This window comes from Camelus ferus, chromosome 2 (assembly GCF_009834535.1).
Source record: "Camelus ferus isolate YT-003-E chromosome 2, BCGSAC_Cfer_1.0, whole genome shotgun sequence".
In the NCBI taxonomy this organism is placed as follows: Eukaryota; Metazoa; Chordata; class Mammalia; order Artiodactyla; family Camelidae; genus Camelus; species Camelus ferus.
The window spans coordinates 63,588,961-63,612,901 of NC_045697.1; the positions used below are offsets into that span (position 1 = coordinate 63,588,961).

General features: G+C 31.8%; 1 protein-coding gene across 11 annotated transcripts in view; it reads left to right on the forward strand.

The window, feature by feature from the left end:
- The window catches only part of CCSER1 (coiled-coil serine rich protein 1), a 1,107,668-nt gene that overhangs the window by 615,021 nt on the left and 468,706 nt on the right, over window positions 1-23,941 (forward strand). The window contains exon 10 of one of the 11 annotated variants that reach the window (XM_032459752.1): window positions 11,196-11,775. The exons of 9 other annotated variants lie outside the window; for them this stretch is intronic. In XM_032459752.1, coding sequence (XP_032315643.1) covers window positions 11,196-11,258 — 63 coding nt within the window. In that variant the 3' untranslated portion in view covers window positions 11,259-11,775. Of the gene's footprint in view, window positions 1-7,297; window positions 8,368-11,195; window positions 11,776-23,941 lie in introns of those variants that run through there. One more of the 11 variants, XM_032459759.1, reaches the window with a different exon arrangement.

Sequence of the window (23,941 nt, forward strand, 5' to 3'; positions counted from 1 at the left end):
GCATTCTTTAAATTTGCAAATTAATCCATTTTATAATTTCTAGAAGCATGTGTTCTTTTTAATAATACAGTCTTTCAGTGTTGCACAAGAGATGTTTACTAACAAATCTAAATGTGTAAGATTTGTAGTTAGTTCCTGTGTATTAGGAAGCCAAAAGTAGCTAAACCTATGTTCAGGAACGTAATGTTTAATAATTTACCTTATTTGGAAATAATTGGGATATTCAATAAATTTATATCATTTAACTTAGCAAAACTCTAAGGGTTAAAGTTAGCAAAAGGATTTGGGAAAATATTGAAGTAGGTATACCATAATACATAATTATTACTGAAAAGTTCAACTAAAAACTCTTATCCTTCTTACATCTAAATCAGTTGTTATCAACAATTTGTTTAAATTACCTACAAATAGTTTGAGACATTAAACAAAGTCAGCCATCATATGAAGCTATTTTTCCTGCTGACAAATTTTGTAACAGATAATATGAACTTCTTTGACTATTAAACCCAGGTAGAATGAGAATTATGTTTGTGTAATATTTAATGTTAACAATGAAAATATGTCTATTTTAATTAAACCAACAAACTTCAACTAGCTTTTTTTTTTTAACAGAAAATTACTCTGGATGATGTGAATTTTAAAAAAAAACTGGGGTTAGTTTTTATTTCTGAGAGTTTTAGGAATACTTAACTTATAAAGCACTTATTTTAGGCCAATTAAATAGAGCTCTTCTGAAAGTTAATTTTAGCAATAACATCTGGAGATAGAAAAAATATCACTCATCTACAACATATATATATAGATATACATATATACACATACAGATGCAAACAGATCTTATAGCTTTCATTCTAAAATTTTAGCCATAAGTCAGGTACAATACTAAACTCACTGTTTTATAAGAGAACAGTTTGATCCAAATTGTGTTTTTGACCATTTGTCCACAGAGATGGCTAATGCTTTTTTTTTTTTTTTGCTAATATGTATGAAAGAAGACACTTGAAATTTTTCATTTGCTTATTTTCCAAATAGCTCCTTCTGTTTCTAATGAGAAATATCTCCCTAAAGTTTACATTCCAAGGAGTTCTTAGGTCTTAGAGAAAATGGAGTAGAAAATTTACAAGATGGTGGAGAAAATTTACATCTCAAAGGCACAGAGAAAGTATCAAAATTTTCTCCAAAATGGGGTTTTAGAGTATATTTGCCTATTAGCAGCGATCTAGAATAATTATTTAAATTTTCCTTATTTTTCTAAAGTGCCGATAGTACCATTTCCAAGGTCCTGATCTTCTGTAAGCATTTAAAGAACTGGAGAGGTTTGAGGGGTTGATTTAAAAAAAAAAAAAAAAAAAAGGATAGTGAATTTTGCATTGTTTCTAGAGCTACAACTCTGGTTTTGCAAAGATTTGAAAGACAAAACTAGTTGTTTGTAATTCCTCAAAGAATTTGGTCGTAGCCTAAATGATATCAAGGGACTTTGCCCATCTGACTGCATCATTTTCAATTTGCTTTGTATCAGGGAGATTTCCAACTAATATGGAGATCAAAAGATTTCTATATTCTGGAGCTTTAAGGTTTAATGCAGTATGCTTTTGTAAAATTTGTATTAAGCATTCAACAAAGGCCTTCCAGTGCTCTTTTTTTTTCCCCCTTAGTGTGCAACTCAACTTTAGGCCAATTAACCTTAAGGGGAAAGAACCTCTACTGTTGTTTCAGTAAGCACCTGAACATCAACCTCTAGCTGATTTATTTCCTGATCACTTGTAGGAAGGCCTGGGAGAACTTCTGGTCACCTGTTTCTCCTATGAGGGAGGGTTTCCCAAGGGGCCTTCTGGCTTACCTGATAAGTACAGTATAATCATGGATGGGAAGAATACCTATTAGCCCCCAGTTAGGGTTCCTGTGAGTAAGGTTCTGGATGTCCACTGATCTAACTATTCTAAATCTGGTAATTATCTTCTGTAAGTGGTGCTAAATAAGGCTTTGTAATTTCATCTTGTTAAAGAAGTCTGTAAGGTAAGCTGTTTTACTTCTTAGTCCCCTCTTTTCATAGGTACCAGAAAGACAGTTACTTAGAACAAGAGCTCTGCAACACTTTTTCAGACACAGAAATTCTTTCAGTTCAAAGGAGTCATCATCTGGCCATTGACAAGTAGGATCTTATATTAGTCTCAATAACAACTCAAACCAGTAAGGCTGTTTATGGCTTAACCATAGATGCAAGAAGCATCACAAATGACTGTGCAAAAGATAGAGCACTCACAAGATCCAGAAATTTCACTCTCAAAGTTAGTCTAAGAAAACAAAGACATTCATTGAAACAGGTGGTAGGAATGGTATAATGAAAATAATTTCTCTGGTTTCTGATGTGATGCCTTCAGTTGTAGACACACTTGCCTGTGACACTAGGCAGGTACTACTGGAATGAGACTTTTCCAGTACTAAAGAGACAATGAAGTTTGAGATGTCAGGGGTCCCCTGTGGACTGAGACCCTTCTGACAAATTCCCCTGACAGCTAGCATGGCTGGACCATAAGACTGCTGCTATTGGGCTGTCCACTAGATGCATGCTGACACATGCATCTTCCAATTAGTGGATACCAGAGAAAATATTCTTACTGGTCATGAAGCCAAGCTCTTAAGACATAGAACAAGACAAAAGGAAAATCTCATCTAGGCTATGGTTTCTCCCCCTTATGACAAATGGCAGGAAAGTTAGAGACAAAAGCAAACAATTATTATCTCTCTGGGAGGAAATAGAATCAATATAAAATGAGAGTACACATCATAAAAAATCTTTACCAAAGTACTGTACTCAAGAAACTAATTCACACAGGTATTTTCTTCTGCTAATCTACATTTGTAAAGGAAGGGACAAGAAGTGTTGACCTTCCTCTCTTGACCAGGAATTATAGCTAAATAGATCTAGGACAGCTGGCTTTGGTAAGAGTTCTTAAGCTTGGTCAGCCTCTTCCAGTTTTCCAGAATCCCATTGGTGGGCTTTAGAGCAAGTATGGTGCCTCACCAGTTTCCATCATGGGTCACCAAACTGTAGGGATGGAAAAATTTTACTTCTACATGTCTAGGTTCTTGGCTGTCTCCCTCCTGTAATAAAAGACATAGTAACAGTAGAAAAACAAAAATTTAATATCATGTATGCTTCCTGTAGACATGTAAGATACACAGGAAAACTGAGTGACTAACTAACTCCCTGAAATGTCCAGGCCTACACTTTAAATACCATCTCCAGCTAGAGATGAAAGAAAGATGTTGGGCAGTTGTGGGAAATAACCAGAAAAAGCACAATAAACAAGGTTAAGGTTGTTAATGCAGACTTAAGTCAATGCCTTCTCCATTGATAAGTTTTTAGAGATTTGGTCATCCTCCTCTTCTGGGAACAGAGAGGGAAACACCCTTACAAATGGAGAGTTCCCTTATAAATGTAAATGTTTCTTACAAAAGGATCACTGAACTCAGTTCTCAGAGCTACTTCTGTGTCTACAGTTTCATAAAATAATTGGTTCAAGGTAATTTTTATGCCAAAGAGACATATTGTGGGGGTGGCAAATTCTGCTCACCTTTATTAGCTTGTGTCTTCAGTCAGTTAAAGAAGTAGTAATACTTTTAGGAAAGAATATTAAAATATCAGATTATTAGTGTTTCAAATAAAGATGTAAAGTGTTTTATATTTAATAACTTATAAATAACCATAGACAGCTACAGAAAAAAAAAAACCCGTAAATATTTGGCTTCATACCAAATAGGCAAAGGAATTGGAATTTTCAGAATAATGTGTTACAGAAAGTTTCCTAAAAGAGAGCTGCATGTAACATTAACCTCATGCTCTATAAAGTAAGAATACCAGGAAATTATACGCTTATGTGATGACACATTGTTAAGATGGTAATTAGAATTTTAAATTTATAAAGCTGAGTTACTATAGAGGAAATTTATACCAAAAAGAGTATAATTTGCAATTCAGAGTTCTTAAAGAGTCATAGTTCTTTACATATCAGAATTACTTCAGATTTGTCATTTTATGAGCTTTATGCTTGTAAATGGATTTACAGATTTGGGTTTAATCCATCAACTAAGAGGAAAAACTGTCCAGTACAGAGTAATTTTCAAAAAGAAAAATACTCTAAACAGGTTCAGTTTTTTCTTGCATTGGAAAACTATAACCTAAAAATTGATGAATTGTTCATTTTCTTAGTCTAAGCCTAGGATTAGAAATAAAGCATTTTTCAGATTTTAAGGTTGTAAGAAACACTTAATATTGTTCCAGAAATTCTAGTCTTTTTTATTTATGAGAAAGTTGCTTCAAACTCTAAGTTAGCCTGAAAGAATTAGCTTTTCTTGTAGGGAGCATCAGTAATGACTTAATATTTCTTAAGGTCCAATAAAAATCAAAAGGAAATGTAATGTAAATCATTAAAATATACAGAAATTACTTGGAGTGTCTATTATTTTCTACTTTTTAAGAATATTTCCCCATTTTGTTTTTATTATGTTAAAATATAAATACTAAATCTATATCTATAAATATATTACATGTACAAAAACAAATGCATATACGTTTTTTAGCCTTTCAAATGGATATTATTGTACTGTAATAATTTTTTACTTCATAATTCACATGATTGAATATGATATTCAGTCATTTAAACTTTTTGCATTTAAGTATTTTCCTTTTATAGAATAGCATTGTCATATATTTACAATTTGATATTGAGAGAAATTTTGAAAAATCTAAAAAAAAATTGTACATGATTTTATTCTCTATCTAGCAATACTATCTTTAGAAATCTACCCAGTACATGCATATTCTTATATACCAAATAGCACTTGTATAAGGTTTTCCCTTACGGGCATTATTTTTATTAGCTAAAGATGAAAACAACACAAAAGTGCCCATCAATAGGGGATGTTTGATTATGGCTCATTCACAAAATGAAGAGCTGTAAAGCTTAAAAAAAGAGAGAGAGAGAAAACATCACTGTTCTGATAGGGAGTAATCTCTAGATTATATTAAAAAGTGGCTCGATGAAGGTGTGAAGCAGTTACAATAGCCCCAGAGTGATCATGAAAAAGTATCATAGCTCTCAAATTACTGATGTCCCTCCAGAATAGTCAAGAGGAACCATTCTTTGTCATTAGTTGTTTCCTTGTAATCCCTGTGTTCTACTAGCTGAAAAGGACAGAAGTATTGGGGCTTTTTGTCCTCATTACATGACAAATATTAGAATATTAGAAACTGTCATGGTAAAAGAAATGTTAGAATCATATACTTTAGTGACATTTGTGTCACTAAACATACTCAAACTATTTTTCCCTTCATTTTTACTAACATTTTTTAGAATATTAAAAGGTAGATTTGGGTTAGAGCTTTATTAAAAATATGACTGTTAGGGGTCATACCGTGGAAAACAAATTCGAGATTTCCAAAATTTTCAGAATATATTTCCTTTGTCTTCTACATTCATTTAACTAGCATTTGGAGAACAGGTGCTAAACACAGAGTACCTATTAAAAGTGTGTTAGTCTTAATGATTCTTCAGACTTTTTAAAAAAAGATAATGGTTGGTTGGCAAATACAAAGCTGCCTCTGTGTACAACATATTATAGCTCCAAGTTTCCTTTCATCAAAAGATATTACACCTTTTTTCATTTATACAGTCACTTAAATAAGAGTAAAAAAAGGTATTTCAGGCACTGAGATTGTAGCTGTGAATGAGAAACAAGCAAGTTTTCTTTCTTAGTAGACCTTGTATTCTAGTGGATGAGGACAGAAAATAGATTAGAAATGAAGAAATAAACAAGAGAATTTCACACAGCGATAAGGGCCATGATGTAAATCAGCAGAAAGATGAGATTTAAGAGACCAGTGAGGGGAAGAGGAGGGCTTGTGCCTAGGAAGCACTCATCAAGGAAGACCTGGGGATGTTGCCTTTGAGCTGTAACCTGAGTGATGGTCAGCTACTCAAACCTAGGGCAAGCACTTTGAGGGGAGAGATCAGATTATGAAGTGCAGTCACCTTCGAGTACTGCTTGCTGCCTCAGGACTGCCTCACGTTGGTTTTGGTCTTGTCCTCCTACATACAGGCTCTACACATTCTAATCTCTGTAGGCACCACAGATAAATCTGTAAAAGAAATAAGCACAAACATGCAGTTTACACTATTGTATTTCTCCTTTAAAACTGTTAATGATTCACTAAGGCTTAAAGGATAAAATCCACATTCCTCAAACCACCATCCATAGCTGCTAAAGTGATACTCCACTATTTATGCAATTTTAGCTCCAACTGTCGCCAGACTTAAATCTTTTATTCCACTTAAACTGCTCTTACACAAATTTCTATTTCTTGTCTCAGTTGTTTAGTGTTTTGATTTGTTTTGTTCTTTTGCTCTTAACTGTTTTGTTTGAACTACCCCTCCCCTATAATATAGCTCTCTTTTTAGGCCTAGCTCCAATCCCATAACCTTGTTTTGTTTACCCAAAATGGGAATGCTGTCTCTTAGAACAATTTCAGCACTTAACGATCCTATATAATGTGTCTTGTAGTGGTCAGTTCTATGTATTGGCATCAGTTCTCTGCATTGACGTATAAATCTCTCCTATGTATTAACATAGAACTTACTGTTTTGCAGTAGGGCTCATCTTTTCTATGTTCGTTTACATCTCTCCAGTTGAATTCTGCATTTCTTGGGAGCAGCTGCCACATTCTGTATTTCTTGGATCCTGTGTTTCCTTTTATACACATTATCTGCACAACAGAGTTTTTTTTATTTTTCCAAGTGAAATACTCCTGTCACAGAAAACTGCAGTGAAGTATACAGATTTAAAAATAATTGCTGCAAATTGAAAATTCTGTTGAAGCTTTGTGTTTAGGATGATTAACAGAAATATCAGGAGAGCCAGGTAGACTTACCTATTAATCATTTATTTTTCTGGAAGTGAGGAATACATAGAGTTGAGTAAAAAACTATTATATTTTACTCTACTTACAAAACCAAAGAAATAAAATTTTGCTAATCGATCTTTCCTCTTTTACCGTGTATTTGGTAGTAAAATATTTAATTGGAAGTTTGGAGCCTATAAACACTACTAATACAGGTATTTTAGTGAGTGTTAATAGCAATTTTTACTTAGAAAATCGTGAATAAAACAAATTTATGTTGGTCTGTGTTTTTTTAATTTGTGTTTAAATGTTTTAAATCTTCATATTAAGTAAAAATTTCATTTCATTTTTATTTGATGTCATTCATTCATTTATTTTTGTTTTCTTCTTTTCAAGGCCCTGTGGAATCCTACATGCACTGAAGTTTTATTTAAACCAGTACATATTTCAACCTAGGTTAAATCATTATCTGATAAGAAATGTATCACAAATCTGTGACATGCTAAATATTAAATCAATTTCCATTATTTCATATGTTGGCTGTTTCTCAGTATGTAATACAGAAATTTTTCCATTCCAAATATTTGACACCTTTTGCATTTATACACAATTGAATAAAATATGGATGAAGATTCAACTAACATATTCCTGATTTGTATTTTTAAAACAAAAATAGATATTTAAAAATTATGTCCATATGCAGCTATCCTAAAATGTAATATTCCACTTGGCAGTACATATTTTTTGTTCAACCTTCTCATCCGTGTCATTTGTCTTTCTCTGGTTATAGTCTTCATTTAACTTCACTGTATATTCTGTGTACATTAGGTAAGTTTGAAAACAATGCTTCTAGTTTCTGCCATCCTAGTGTGACAGGTCTTATTGAAGAATGAAATTACCTCTATTTTTCTCTTGTGTTGAGATCGAAATATGAAAGCAGTATGTCTTCAAATGAAGTAAATCATGAAGAGTCTAACTACAGAAAGTCAAAAACCTATTTATATCTCTAAACAAGTGAAGAAAGTCAATTGGCTGTTGATCTCTTATTGAGGGAAGTTTGTTGAATGTATTGTCTCCTGGACTGCCTGATTTCTGTGTGTTCTTGTTGATTGCCTTTTCTATACTAGCTCACTTAATTATCAAATGGCTGGGTGGCACCTAAGCACTCATGAATGTTGTACTTTATTGCAAAGATAAATGACAGAGCCCAGAGAATGTCTTAGTGTTCTGGTGCAGGACAACAGAAGAGCCATAGAGCTAAGGAGAGGAAAGCAGGTTTTACTGAGTTCTCTATATTATTTAAACAGGCAATGAAATAATCGTTAATGTTGGTAACATTCAAAAATACGTTACAAAATTAATTAAATTATTTGAATCATTATATAACATATAATACACATGATCAAGTGTTGGGTTTAAACCATGATATTAAAATAAAACTATAAATATATTTATTTACATGAAAACACTGTTTGTGTCCTTGTTGAATTTGCCCTTAAAACATCCTTTTATAATTCAAGATGTGAAAATGTTTTTGTTTCTCTAACAGTTTTCTAGTGTTTATTCTTTTATTCTGTTTTTATCTCTTCCTATTTATTGTCTTATTTTATATTTCAAACCCTTTAATGTAGATAATGTAAGAAATTCCATTACCTAAAATAAAGCACTCTCCTGGTAAAGATTTTTATCAGCTTGAATGGGCAATATCATTTTGAAGAAGAAAGAATTCAATTAAAGGTATTTTGAGTAGGATGCAAAGGGAAAAAAAAATTGCATTAGCACGTAGATTAAGTCAATAAAGAAAGGTACTTTTTTCCCTCAAAAGCAATGTAGCAGAAACTGTCAATAGAGATAAAAAAAAAAAGGCACCTAACCTGAAAAGGTACTATTCTATGATTGCTCTTTAACAACATTAAGACCTTTCAGTCTGCTTCCTTGGAAACCTTTTTTTTTTCCCCTTTTATTTTATTCAATGGAATTTGAGCTGAATATACACCAGTGAATGTGTTTATAGATTAATAACTTTACTTCATGGTGAAATGTATTCACCATGAAGTATCTTTTCCAACAATGTTTATTATATACTTTGTCCATTTATTAAAATGTATGTATGTATTTGATTATATTAAAAGTGAATTAAAAATAGGGATTAATGGGGACATTGTTGTTTACAAAAATGTTTAAGAACCATTATAATACTGCACTTTATTCCAGTGTACAACAAAACTGAGGTTGCTAATTGTTTCTTAAAGAAGCAGCAAGAGATATAAAAGTGTATCTGACAGTTGTGAACAATGTAACAGCAATATATATTGATGAAAGGAAATATTATGCTGTACTATTATGCCTGCATATTTGTCTGAAATACTTTGACAATCACTAACTAAAAATAAGAGATGGACAAGCTTAATTATATTTATTTTCCAAATAAGGAAAATGGAATTTGAAGAAACTGACTTTCCAAAGGTCATATAACTTTCCTAACAAGTGATAAAGCTGTAGATTGTGCTTAGGCGTTTCAGATCAAAAGTCAAGATTTTGTTTTGTATCCTGATTTCAGAATGCTGGTAAATTGAATGATTGCAAAACTCAATATAAATTATACATGAATTACACATACAAATATATAGATACTTGTATTTTATATATACATTATATATTAAAGGTTGAATTTATGTTAAAACTGCCTTATAGATTAGGCATAATTGTCATATTTACTATGACAATGCTGAAGTAAGATGTGTAATACATTAGCTAAGGAAATAGTTCTGTAATATTGAAAATTATTTTTTCAAGTATCAAGTGCTTAGAGGAAAACCATGGACAGTTTTGCTAGATGTTTTAACAATTTTAACACATTTTATCTATATTTTAAATCATTTTCAAAATCTATTTTTTGCACCTTGAAATATACACATGTTAAATGTTCTTATTTATCATATTTTTAAATATAAGCAACTTATCATTCTTGGTTAGATTTATGCCATATAGCTGTGTTTTAAATGACTTTTTACTGAAAACTCTTAAGTATATTATGTACAATTTTGTATGTATGATTTTTATTTGGCACAAATTTTCCTTGATAACAGTTGTATCATTTTTCAAAATTGCCTAAATTTGATATTGTTTTAAATATTTGTTTAGAAAAGAAAATATACTTTCTTTTCCATATTTAACTTGATGCTAGAGGGAGGAATGTCCAAATATAACAACAGGATGCTTTTCATATTTTTTGTATATTGTGCCTATATGTTCATACAGGACTGTCTAAATATAGTTCTATCATATCTTAATTTGTTACATATAATCACTCTAAAAGGAATCTTTATCTTGGCGCTTTTTTTTGGCAATAGTAATCACTGTTATGCTGACATGTTTAAAAAAACTAACAAGTACATTTTCAAGCATATGTCAATTTCATTTGATTTATATAGTTGAAACAAGTCCCAGTGTCAGTCTTAGATTCACATATGTATCTTCCATTGAAAAGAACTGTTATTCTTGATATTAATAAGCATTGAGAACTGTTAGAATGTTCCATGTCTTCCAAGTGATGTGTTTTGATATCTGAATTTACATAATCCATTTATATCATTAACTGTAATGGAGAAAAGTAGGATAGGCTGTAAAACAGAGGGAAAAAGGAGATGTTAGCATCTTTTATTTTTTACCCCAAACCAAACATCCTGAGTATATCTATTGGGTGTTCACTTAACTGTTTTGTGAAAGCTTTTCTCTGCTTTGCTATTCTCCTCTTTGACTGTACGTATAGGAGGTTGATGAACAGGAGGCACAAATGATAATAAAATATTTTCTGGTGAATGTTTCTAAGACTACCTGAAAGCTATTTGTTGCATCTTTAATTTTTAAACATCATGGTCAGATTATATACGTATGAAATAAGGAAACCCTTATTTTAAATTATCTTCTTACCAAGTTCCTTTTTTAAAGAGGAGGAAATTTGATGCGATAGCATTAGCATTCCTAGGGAAGAAAAGGCAAAAACAATGACAAATGTGAATGCAAAGTGGATTCTGATGGACAAAAACAATTAATGTAGCAAGAGTAAAAGGATCGTTGCCATATGTCCTCCCAAGATTTTTTAGATATATATATTTTTAAGTTTCCAATTTTTTTAAACATAAAAAAAGGTGAAGGAAGTGTTACCTCACTCCTGTAAGGAAGAAAAACCACTAGCTTAAGGATTCCAGACTGTTTATCAAAGTTTAAGTACTAATAAATTTTGAATATAATGACCAGAGAGAGTGAATAAATTTCATCCCTTCCTACTCAGGCTCTTTACAGAAGATTCTTCTTCATGAAGTTGGCAAGATTTCTGACCTGGAAAGAGATTTAGGTGTACCTTTTCTTTTTCTTCACTAAGAATACCAGAGTAAACTTGAAAAAATAAATACCTTCATTTGGCAATAAATATGCTACACAGATTTTAATTTTCTCTGCATCATGGTTTGTATATGTTTTAAGAAGTTACTGAGTTAATATAGATTTAGGGCTTAATATATATTACTAGTACACTTTTTATACAATGTTATGTTTTATGTTTTTTGGAGATCTGTCATCAGATTGCCATTTGGTTGTAGCCACATGAATTTTAAGAATAGGATCCTGAAAATCAATGGCTGGCCTCTTGAAAACTACCTTTTCTGTTTCAGTAATGCAAATACGACCTAAGTAAAAGTTTGTATATGCATAAACACTATGTATTACTGTTTTTCTAATGCTTTGTTTGTCAGTACAACATATAGAAACCAAAAACATTTTATTACTTTGATTTTAAAAAGTGAGCAGCATCTGGTAGTAGAATGTGATATATACTTGGAAATCTATTTCTGGTTTTTGTATTGCTTTTGTTTTTATTGAAGTATAGTTGATTTACAATGTTGTGTTAGCTTGTGGTGTACAGCATAGTGATTCACTTATACACATTTATATATTCTTTTTCATTATTTGTTGCTGCAAGATATTGAATATAGTTTCCTGTGCTGTACAGCAGGACCTTGTTGATTTTATATATTTCTGGGCTTTTTAACACCTTTATCGTGGTATGATTCCTGTACGGTAAACTGTACATATTATATATTGCTGGTTTTTAATGAGAAAAAATATTCAGTCCTGGTGAGGTGTAACACAAAAGATCAAGATTATCAAATAAGACTCACACAAATCATAGATCTTACCCAATATTAAGGTTATACTAATCATTAAAAGTTACTGGCGATCAAGCTCAGGTGAAGGAGGGGAGAGAGCCGCCAGGTTGAGGGCAGCTCTCCAAGCTTTTTCATCCCACATTGAACATCCACTCTCTGATTCAGAGTAATAAGTCACGTCCCCAAGTGAGATTTTGCGGGGTTACCTCACACGGTAACCTTTTATTCATGAAATATCTACATTTTATATCCCAACAATGTGACATTTTTCAGGGAGCCATGTTTATAAATCCATAGATTCCAAGTTCATTTACTCAAATCTGTCCTTAACCAGGGATATATTATTGAAGTTTCCATTGGTAAGGACTCTCCTTCCAGCAACTATTATTAGCTTATTTTCCTAGTGATACAGTTTTCATGTTGACAAGGTTAGAGGAGGTTACCTCTCTTCTTTTTCCTCACCTGGAGAAGAGTCAGTTGCTTTAACACCCCCCCCCCCCCACCTATTTGATTTCAACAGTTCATTCAGAAAGTGATATTCTATTGGAATAAAATGATAAACCCAATGTGCTGGATTGTTCATTTCTCTTTAATTGTAAAGAAAATGCCTTATAGAAAAAGTATATCTGACCAAAATTGCAGTTGTTTTTGGTTTCTCTTCTGTGTTTCAAAACACAGTTTGAGGCAAGTTAGGAGATTGCTTTCCTGAAGATTATCTTTTTGTTTCATTTTCTTTTTCACTTAAGGCAAGCTTTCGGGAATTACAATTTTTGAAAGTCAAGAATTTCATGATTTAGTTGGGGAAAAGTAAAATTTCTTAAAGTTTTTCTGGTAAGTTTTTCTATATGCTATAATATACTGCATAAGAGAAGAGCTATTTACTTAAATTTATAAAATTTGTTTTATTTTTTCCATTTGCTATTTGTACAAAATTACTCCTATTGCAACAATAATCCATTTGACAAATTGGAATAGAGTAAATTCTTTGTTTTCTTCTTTCAGTTGTATTACATACCTCATTACATATTTTATTGAATATAAAATGACTGGTCTTAAACTATTTGCGATGTAGGTTTATGTAAAATCTCTATTCTTTTATATTTCCACTTGGTATATATCAATAACACAATAATACAATATTATAAATTGACTATACTTTAGTTAAAAAATATAGTAGAAAAATTCCCATAAAAGAAAATATGTAAGAAAAACTGAATTCAATATTTGATTTATCTGTTCTGCTGCCACAAACAGACTGTGTTATTTCTAGCAAGTCTTGGTTCTTTTACTCACATCAGTCCCCTAACCTGTTTATAGAGCTGTTTCTTAACTCTTAACTTGTTCATATGAAGAGGAAACCAAGTTTCATATTCCTGGGATTCTCCAGGCATAATCAAACTCCATCTTATCTTAAATCACACTGCAATGATTTGCAGTGGATCAATAATGAGTAACATTTTTGATACTTGCTATATGTCCAGTGCTGTTTTAAAGGTTTTTCGTGTTTTAAATACTGTTCACAGGAGCCTGTGAGGTAGCTACTGTTACATGATACCATTTTGCAAGGAAGAAAACTGAAACAGAGAAGTTAAGAAATTTGCCAAAAATTACACTACTAGAAAATTACTAGACTACATTTAAACATAGACCCTTAATATCAAGAGCTTGAACTTTATTATTATCATTATTTTAATTGAAGTATAGTTGATTCACAGTGTTATCTTAGTTTCAAGTGTACAACATAGTGATTCATTGCACTTATAGGTTAAACTCTACTTAAAATTACTATCAAATATTGGCTATATTCTCTGTCCTGTACAATATATCCTTATAACTTATTTTATATACAATATTTTATAACTTTTACTTTTCTACCCTTATCTTGCCCCTCTCTCCTGCCCTCTCCCCACTGGTAACCACTAGTTTGTTCTGTGAGTCTGTTTCTTCTTTATATTCACTGATTGGCTTTATATTTTTAGAGTCCACATATAAGTGATATCATACAGTATTTGTGTTTCTTTGTCTGAATTATTTCACTAAGCATGCACCCTTAAGGTCCATCTATGTTGTGGCAGATGACAAAAATTCCATTATTTTTTATGGCTGAGTAGTATTCCATTGTGTATATATGTATCACACATCCCTTATCATCATATATTGATGGACATTTAAGATGCTTCCATATCTTGGCTATTGTAAATAATACTGCTGTGAACATTGAGGTGCATGCATCATTTTGAATAGTGTTTTCATTTTCTTCTAATGTATACCCAGGAATGAAATTGCTGGGTCATATGGTCGTTCTATGTTTAGTTTCTTGAAGAACCTCCATAGTGGCTGCCCCAACTTAGATTCCTACCAACAGTGTTCTAGGGTTCCCTTTTCTCTACAACCTCACCAACATTTGTATTTGTGATCTTTGTAATGATAGCCATTATGACAGATGTGAGGTGACAGGTCATTGTGGATCTGATTTTCACATCTATAATGATAGTGATGTTGAACATCATTTTATGTGCCTGTTGGTCATCTGTAAGTCTTTGAAAAAATGTTTAGATCTTCTGCCTATTTGTATTTGGGTTATTTAGTGGGCTTTTTTTGGGGTGTTTTTGTTGGTTTTTTTTTTTTTTTTTTTTGGTATTGAGTTATATGAGTTTGTGTATTTTGGATATTAACCCTGTATCGGTTGCATCATTTGCAAATATTTTCTCCCATTCAGTAGATTGTCTTTTATTTTATCTATGGTTTCCTTTGCTGTACAAAAGCTTTTAATTTTAATTAAGACCCATCTAGTTTTGCTTTTGTTTCCTTTGCCTTAAGAGACAGATCAATAAAAATATTGCAATGATTTATATCAAAGAATGTTCTGCTTATGAGTTCTAGAAGTTTTATAGTTTCTGGTCTTACAGTTAGGTCTTTAATCCATTTTCAGTTTATTTTGTATATGATGTGAGGGAATGTTCTAATTTCATTATTTCACATATAGCTGTCCAATTTTCCTAGCACCATTCTCCATTGTATATTGTTGCCTCTTTTGTTGTGGATTAATTGACCATAAGTGTATGGGTTTATTTTGAGGCTCTCTATTCTTTTCCATTGATATATGTGTCTATTTTTGTGCCAATACTATACTGTTTTGATTACTATTGATCTGCAATATAGTATGAAATCTGGCAGTAAGATATGTCCAGATTTGTTCTTTTTCCTCGAGATTCCTGTGGTAATCCAAGGTCATCTGTGATTCATATAAATTTTAGGATTATTCTAGTTATGTGAAAAATGTCATAAGTATATTGATAGGGATTGCAGTAAATCGGTAGGTTGCTTTGTGTAGTATGATCATTTTAATACTATTAATTCTTCCAATCCATGAATATGGGATATATTGTCATTTCATTACATTATCTTCAATATCCTTCATCAGTGGCTTATAGTTTTCAGGGTATAGGTCTTTCACTTCCTTGGTTAAGTTTATTCCTAGGTATTTTATTATTTTTGATGCAATTTTAAATGGGATTATTTTCTTGCTTTTTCTGTTTGATAGTTCATTCTTAGTGTATAGGAAAGCAACAGATTTCTGTAGTGTTAATCTTGTATCCTTCAACTTTACTGTGTTCATTTGTTAGTTCTAATACTTTTTTGTTTGAGATGTTAGGGTTTTCTAGATACAGTGTCACCTGCAGTTAGTGACAGGTTTACTTTTTCCCTTCTAATTTGGATGGCTTTTATTTCTTGTCTGATCGTTATGGCTGGGACTTCAATACTATGTTAAATGGAAGTGTTGATAATGGGCATCCTTTTGTTGCTGATATTAGAGAAAAAGCTTTCACCTTTTCACTTTTCAGTGATGTTAGCTGTGGGTTTGCCATTTTTGTCCTTGATTATGTTGAAATATGTTGCCTTTTCACCCACTTTGAGTTTTTTTTTTAATCATGAATGGATATTTAATTTTATCAAATGCTTTTTCTGCATCTGTTGCAATGATCCTATGATTTTTATCCTTTTTTAATTTTGTGATTCACATTGATGTTTGTGGATATTGAACCATCCTTGCATGCCTAGAGTAAATCCTACTTCATTATAGTGTATGATCATTTTTATATATTGCTTAATTCAGTTTGCTAACATTTTGTTTAGGATTTTTGCATTTATATTCATCAGAGATACTGGCCTGTAATTTTTTTTTTGTTGTTGTTACATTGATACTGTTTTTGGGATCAGTTTGGTGTCAGAATAATGATCCCATGGAATGAATTTAAGAGTGTTCCCTTCTCTTCAACTTTTTGGAATAATTTGAGGATAAGCATTAGCTTTTTTTATATGTTTGGTAGAATTCCCTTGTGAAGCTGTTAAGTCTTGGACTTCTGTTTGTTGGGAGTTTTTTTATTACTAGTTTAATTTCACTACTAGTGATTTGTTCAGATTACCCATTTCTTCCTGATTCATTGTTGGAAGATTGTATGTTTCTAGAAATTTATCCATTTCTTCCAGGCTGTCCAATTTGTTGGCATATAATAACTGCTCATAGTATTCTCTTATGTTTGTATCTCTGTTGTGTTAGTTTTAGTTTTTCCTTTTTGATTTCTTATTTTGTTTATTTCGATCCTCTTTTTTTCTTGATGAGCCTGGCTAAAAAGGCTTATCAATTTTATTTATCTTTTCAAAAAAAACTAACTCCTTTTATTATTTGTATTCTTTTTTCAGAGACTGTACTTTAAAATAAAACATAGCTCTCTATAGTTTTCTTATGTGAATCACAGAATACTTAAATTTATCTATGATTGTTTTGTATATGCTACTTGTTTTTATCACCCCAACTTAGGTATTAACTCTTTTAAATGAGGAACACATTGTGTAAGATTTCTCAATCATTTTTTAAAGATTTTGGAGAGGAGTGGGTCTTAGATGTAATTTAAGTTAGTCTCCTTACTGTCCTGATTTAGTTAAGTAATTTGTCTGAAAATTGATTCAAAAAGTTTACCTATTTATGCAAAGTCACAACAGAAAGTTTATCAGAGCTTAAAGTATTCAGATTTGTTTTATTTTTTTTCAGAGCAAAATAGGATCATTATTCTAATTCAGAATTTATATATGAACACTCATGGACCAAAAGACAGGATATTAAAGAGAATCATGATTCATATTTTATATTCTCTTAAGTTGAACAGGTGTCTAGACTCCCAAGGGCTGGACATCAGCAAACTCCTTTTAACACTGATTATCAGTGTAACAAATATGGTAGAAAACCATACCAATAATTGAAAAGCTGAAGCGGACAAAACTGTCTCCAACATCACAGGTGTACTGGTCGTTGAAATCTCACTCCACTATACTTTGTTTCTCATACTGAGTCTACTTGTGCTACCCCTGCTGGAAAATTTTGGTGTACTAATACCAGAGAAAAAAGAAATGCTTTCCAAATGATGACAGTAAACTATTGGTGTCATTATTCTCATTGCACTCACTTTTATTTATCATAATTAGAAAAGGTAGTTTTATAAATCAAATATTATGCTTAACAGGAAAATAGCACATATATCATTTTGCCATATGCTGCTTAAAAATAGATGATATACCTACTTAAAAATATAAAATAAAATTCTATTAAGGTTACTTTTTGCTTTTGATTTTTACAATTATAATTATAAGTAATCATACTAGTATTATAAAAATGAGCAAATGAAAGGTACTGTACTTCCAAGTGGAGAGAATAATGGCTAATATTTATTAGGTGCTAGTATGTGCCAAGCAATATTTTAAGTGCTTTATGTGTTGACTCATGTAATCTTAAACAAAAACAAGATAGATTGTACTATTCTCATTTTATAGAGAAGGATATTAAGACACAGCAAGGTGACATAAAATTCCCAAATGATTTATGAGTAGTGACAGAGTTGGAATATGAATCCAAACAGTCCTTATTCCAGAATTCACACCCTTAATCACTGCACTATATGGTTCCCCAAATAGAACAGAATAAACTGAATCCATGGTTATGCTGCAGAAACAATTCCAAATTTTAGTGATTTCAACATCTTTTATTTGTTTATTGCTTGTGTCTATTTCTGGCCAACAAGCAACTCTCCACCCTTACTGTAAGACTCAGGTTGATAGAACAATCTTCATCTATTATGTTGCAGCCTCTGAGGAGGGAAAGAGTAAATCTCTAATTGCCTATCGGTCTTCTGTTTCCACTCAGAGATGTCACATAACACTTCTGCTCACGTTTCATTGGTCAAAATACAGTACATTATATGGCCAGCTAATGAACTCCAAAGGGGCAGGGAGAACCAACCAATCATATGCCCAGAAGTGGAAAAACCATGAAAAACTGACACAGAACCAATACCCACTATTATGTCTTTCTTTTCTCTGGTTTCAATTAAAATGTGGGATTTTTTAAAAAATTATTTATTTTTTATTGCAGTGCAGTCAATTATAGTGTGTCAATTTCTGGTGTACAGCACAATGTCCCAGTCATACATATATATACATATATTCATTTTCATATTTTTTATAAAAATTATTACAAGATATTGAACATAGTCCCCTGTGCTATGCAGAAGAAACTTTGTCTATTTTTATATATAGTGGCTAGCATTTGTAAATCTCAAACTGCCAAATTTATTCCTGCTCCCTTTCTCCAATAACCATAAAATTGTTTACTGTGTCTGCAAGTCTTATTTCTGTTTTATGAATGAGCTCATAGTGTTCTATTTTTTCTTCTAGATTCCACAAATAGTATTTTTCTTTCTCTTTCTGGCTTACTTCACTTAGAATAACGATGTCTAGGTCCATCCATGTTGCTACAAATGGCATTATTTTATTATCTTTTATGGCTGAGTAGTATTCCATTGTATACATACACCACAACTTCTTGATCCAGTCATCTGTCAGTAGACATTTAGGTTGTTTCCATGTTTTGGCTATCATACAGAGTGCTGCTATGAACATTGGAGTGCATGTATCTTTTTGAATTAGAGTTCTTTCCAGATACATACCCAGGAGTGTGATTGCTGGAATATGCAGTAAGTCTATCTTTAGTCTTTTGAGGAATCTCCATAGGGTTTTCCATAATGACTGCACCAAACTACATTCCCACAAACAGTATAGGAGGATTCCCTTTTCTCCACAACTTCTTCAGCATTTATCATTTGTTGACTTTAGAATGATGGCCATTCTGACTGGTGTGGGGTGATACTTCACTGTAGTTTTGATTTGCATTTCTCTGCTAATTAGCAATATTGAGCATTTTTCATGTGCCTATTGGCCATTTGTATGTCTTCATTGGAGAATTGCTTGTTTAGGTGCTCTGCCCATTTTGGGATTTGGTTGTTTGTTTTTTGTTATTAAGTTGTATAAGCTGTTTATATATTCTGGAAATTAAGCCTTTGTCAGTTGCATCACTTGCAAATATTTTCTCCCATTCCATAGGTTATCATTTTGTTTTGTTTTTCTTATAGTTTGTTTTGCTTTGCAAAAGCTTATGAGTTTAATTAGGTCCCATTTGTTTATTTTTGCTCCTATTTCCACTGCCTGCATAGACTGCTCTAGGAGAACATTGCTAAAATTTATGTCAGAGAATGTTTTGCCTTTATTTTCTTCTAGGAGATTTATCATGTCTTTAAGTGTTTAAGCCATTTTGAGTTTATTTTTGTGTATGGAGTGAGGGAGTGTTCTAACTGCATTGATTGACATGCTGCTATCCAGTTTTCCCTATTCTACTTGCTGGAGAAACTACCTTTTCTTCATTGTATATTCTTGCCTCCTTTGTTGAAGATTAATTGACCATGGGTCTGTAGCTTTCTTTTCTGAGCTCTCTATTCTGTTCCATTGATTCATATGTCTGTTTTTAATGCCAGTACCATGCTGTTTTGATTACTGTAGCTCTGTAATATTGTCTGAAGTCAGGGAGGGTTATTCCTCCAGCTTTGTTCTTTTTCTTCAGTACTGCTTTGACAATTCTGGGTCTTTCGTGATTTCATATAAATTTTAGGATCATTTGTTCTAGTTCTGTTAAACAAAATCATGAGTAATTTGATAGGGATCACATTAAATCTGTAGATTGCCTTGGGCAGTGTGGCCAAAATGGGGAAATTATTTGGTAAATATACTGACATAAAAATCCTTTGATTGCATCATAGTTTTCCAGAAGAATCTAATTCAGAAATTTCTACTCATGTGTATATAACACTATCTCAATTTTTGATATATGACATAAATATGTTACTTGGGCCATATTCTTCAGATATATTTCAGTCATTCCACTACATGTTGAAATATTTCTATTTTTATAAAAAATATGGCTGCTTATAATCAAGACAGTCTACTGAATTGCCTAGAATTTGTTGATGTTACCACAGTACTCGTCCAGCTTTTTTAAAGTTATTTTAAAATTAATGTTCATGCTCATGTCTATAATAGTTTTTTTTTTCTAGGGCAATAGATTATATAGTACCTAAATGTCATTAGTGTGCTTGTCAGAATAAATCATGGTGACAGTTTTATTCCAACAATATTTTTTACTCATTTACCTCCTTACAACCTTATTAAGCACATTTTTCTTGTATAAGTATCTCTAGAGATTTTAAGAGACAAGTATAATATTTTAAATGTGTGAACAAAGATGACTTTCTTGTTCTCAAACCATAGGCTTTTCTTGGTACAAAAAGAGATAATTTGCATCAACTGAAACAAATAAGTTTCCTGTAATTTTTATCCTTCTAATTTAATGTTAAAGCCTTACCAAATTATCTCCCAAATCATGTATTATATTTTTAACTTTTATGATATAAAAATATGATCATCTGAAGTTCCCACAATACACAATATACATTTTTATTTAATGAAAAGATTGTCTACTGAAACTTATAATCAAGTCAAACCATCTTTCTGCATGTCTTCTTTTCACTTTTTGAGTACCCACTGAAATCCTTGATATTACTTACTGCTAATCCATAATTTATTGATTCCTGCTATACTAATCAATTCAAATTGTACACAGATTCAAACTATTTCATTGTAAGAAAAATAGTTACGTCAATATTCTTTACATCAGTATGGTAGTTAGCATTACCAAAGCTATCATTTACTTAAATTTTAGTCTAAATATAGTTATATACTTATGTATATATGCATATGAAATTAGAGTTCTCACTTTTTTAGACTGACCTTTTACAAATTTATATTCAGAATATAGAAAATAATTATGTTTGAAGAGAGCATTAATCAAAATGTTAGGAATACATATTTTGTCTTTTCAATATTTTATTCACATTTATATTTAATTATATTTATATCACACAAGGTGAAAAGTATTATCATCCTGTGTTTTACTGTCACAATGTCATATCAATAGAATTTTTAAATACACAAATTATGAAAAGATACTAATCCCAAGTGTTTACCAATAATTAATTTTCTAAGTTTTGATATACAGACTCTGACAATCTTATGCTATTATACTTTAGAAATTTACAAAAAACAAATAGCAAAATGAAACCACCAGATCATAGAGTATTTAGTAAGATGTTTCTGTGCATATAAGAACAGTTTGAAAATTAGATGCCTTCAAAATCAAAGACTAATATGAACCTTAGGGGCATGATGTTACAGGGTGGCTTAAATGTGAAAGTGAGGAAATTGTTTACAGTGGTTTGTTATTACAATGAGTATATCTAGATGCTAGGGGATTGGTTAAAAATGATTACCTCATACTATTTTTAGGGAGATAAATTGTTTCATGATTGTCATAGACATTTACAAGAAATAATCTAACTTTTGTTATGTTCATGAAATAAGATAGATTCAGTTTTGTTTATGTGACTTTAGTCTCATCTCCATTTTGTATTTAATTTTAACAATTTCCCATTTTTGGTCATTCTTTCCATAGGCTAAAAGTATGAGCAACTAGTGTACCGTGACTACTGATTACCACTATTGATGCCAGAAAAATAATTTATTTGTTGTTTCTACCAGTTGAGTCATCAGGAAGGAGGGTCATTTAGTCATTGTTAACAATTGCGTCATCAGCATAGACTTGGGTGCTCAAGTCAATGAGCTGAGGTTTTTCTAATCCTGATGGGTCATGTGATATGTGAGTAGCTGCTGGCAGACACTTAAAACCTTTGAGAGAACACAACACATTAGAGAGGTTAATATGTTGAGTAAATGGAAGATGACAGCCAAGGATTAAAAAATTCCCCAGAACAGAGATTCCCAGAAGCCAGGAATTAACCAACTAAATAACCTAAACAGATTATAATCAGATTCCCATTCTACTATTTTAAGTAGTTATTTTACTTTTATTTATTTACAAAGGTGCATGATATATTAGCAATCACATATGCCCATGATTATTTAGAATAGCTGAACATGAGGATTTTTTCAATTGAAGTTTAATTGACATACATTATTAGTTTCAGGTGTAACATATGCGTTTACATTTGTATTCATTTTAAAGTGATCAAATACAGAAAGTTACATAATTGTACACAGAACAAAAAATGCCTTAGCTCTTGAGATATTGGAAAGACTTAGTTTTTCTAAGTAATCTAAAACCTGATTAAGACAACAGGAAGCATAGGAAACAATTTCATAAGGCCGAGAATCTTTGTTTCCTAAGTAGATTAACATTAAAACACTTTTATAATCTTTTATTAAGGGCACACCAATAACCTAAGAATTTTTTTGATTTTATGTCTATTGAATTTATTGCGTCTAATGTGCCATATTACCCAGAATCACCAATTTTCCAAAAAGGCAAAAGCTCCAGGTCCATAGTGGGTATACACATAAAAAACAAGAGTTTTTTGAGGAACTGCAGAAAGAGTTTTAGACTAGATGGAACCCATCTTTGCCTTTAGATTCCCTAAGACATCTGAACTCTGAGGGGTCCTGTTTCTTAACAGTTGTTCCAAGACATAGGGAATCACATATCTTCCTCTTTTGAACAAAATGACGTACCAAGAAGCTTCAATAAACAAACTACAGATATGCACAATAAAGTCAGAAAGCCCAAAAATGCAGAGAGCAGAGCTCAGAGCTCATATCTAAGAGAGACAGCCTCAAACTTCAGGGTCAGTGCGAAAGCATTGTGCTCAGTGGGTTCTGTGGGTACCAGCACCTATTTACTTACTGGCCTTGGAGTCACTGGGGGGGGGTCTTTTTTGAATCCTACTTCCAACACAAGAAACTATCAGAAAGCCAAAATTAAAAACACCAAATCAATACATAGCATTTAGTAAGAGTTTATTGTACATGTAAGAACAGTTTGCAAACTGGGTGCATTCATATTCAAAGACTAATATGAAGCTTAGGGGTATGATGTTACAAGGTGGCTTAAAAGTGAAAGTGAAAAAGTTGTTTACACTTTACAGTGATTGGTTATTACAATGCGCACTTCCAAATAGCAGGGGATTTGCTAAAAATGATTATGTCATACCATTTTTAGGAAGATGACTTAAGTTCCTTTTATGATTGTCAGACATTTACAAGAAATAACCTATGTTCACGAAATAGTATAGATTAATTTTGCTTAAGTGGCTTAAAATGGATTTGTCTGTTCAGGTATTTCAGGTCTGGTATCCACTTTGTAATTATCTTTAACTGGAAAAAATAGAGGCAGGTAAAATATTCAAAATAATAAATTGAGTATTAGTTTGTGTCAGCTGAATTTTTCTAGGAATCATGGTTTTCATGGGTTCACATTATTTTTATTTATTTATTTAGAAAATATTTACTAAGTACTTACAATATATTGAGCCCTGGGGCATAAAGCCTTATACCAACCAACCATAGATGAGTAGAGACTACCAGAATATACAGGTATAATTGTAATGTCTTTTAATGTTATTATAATTAGCATAGCAAA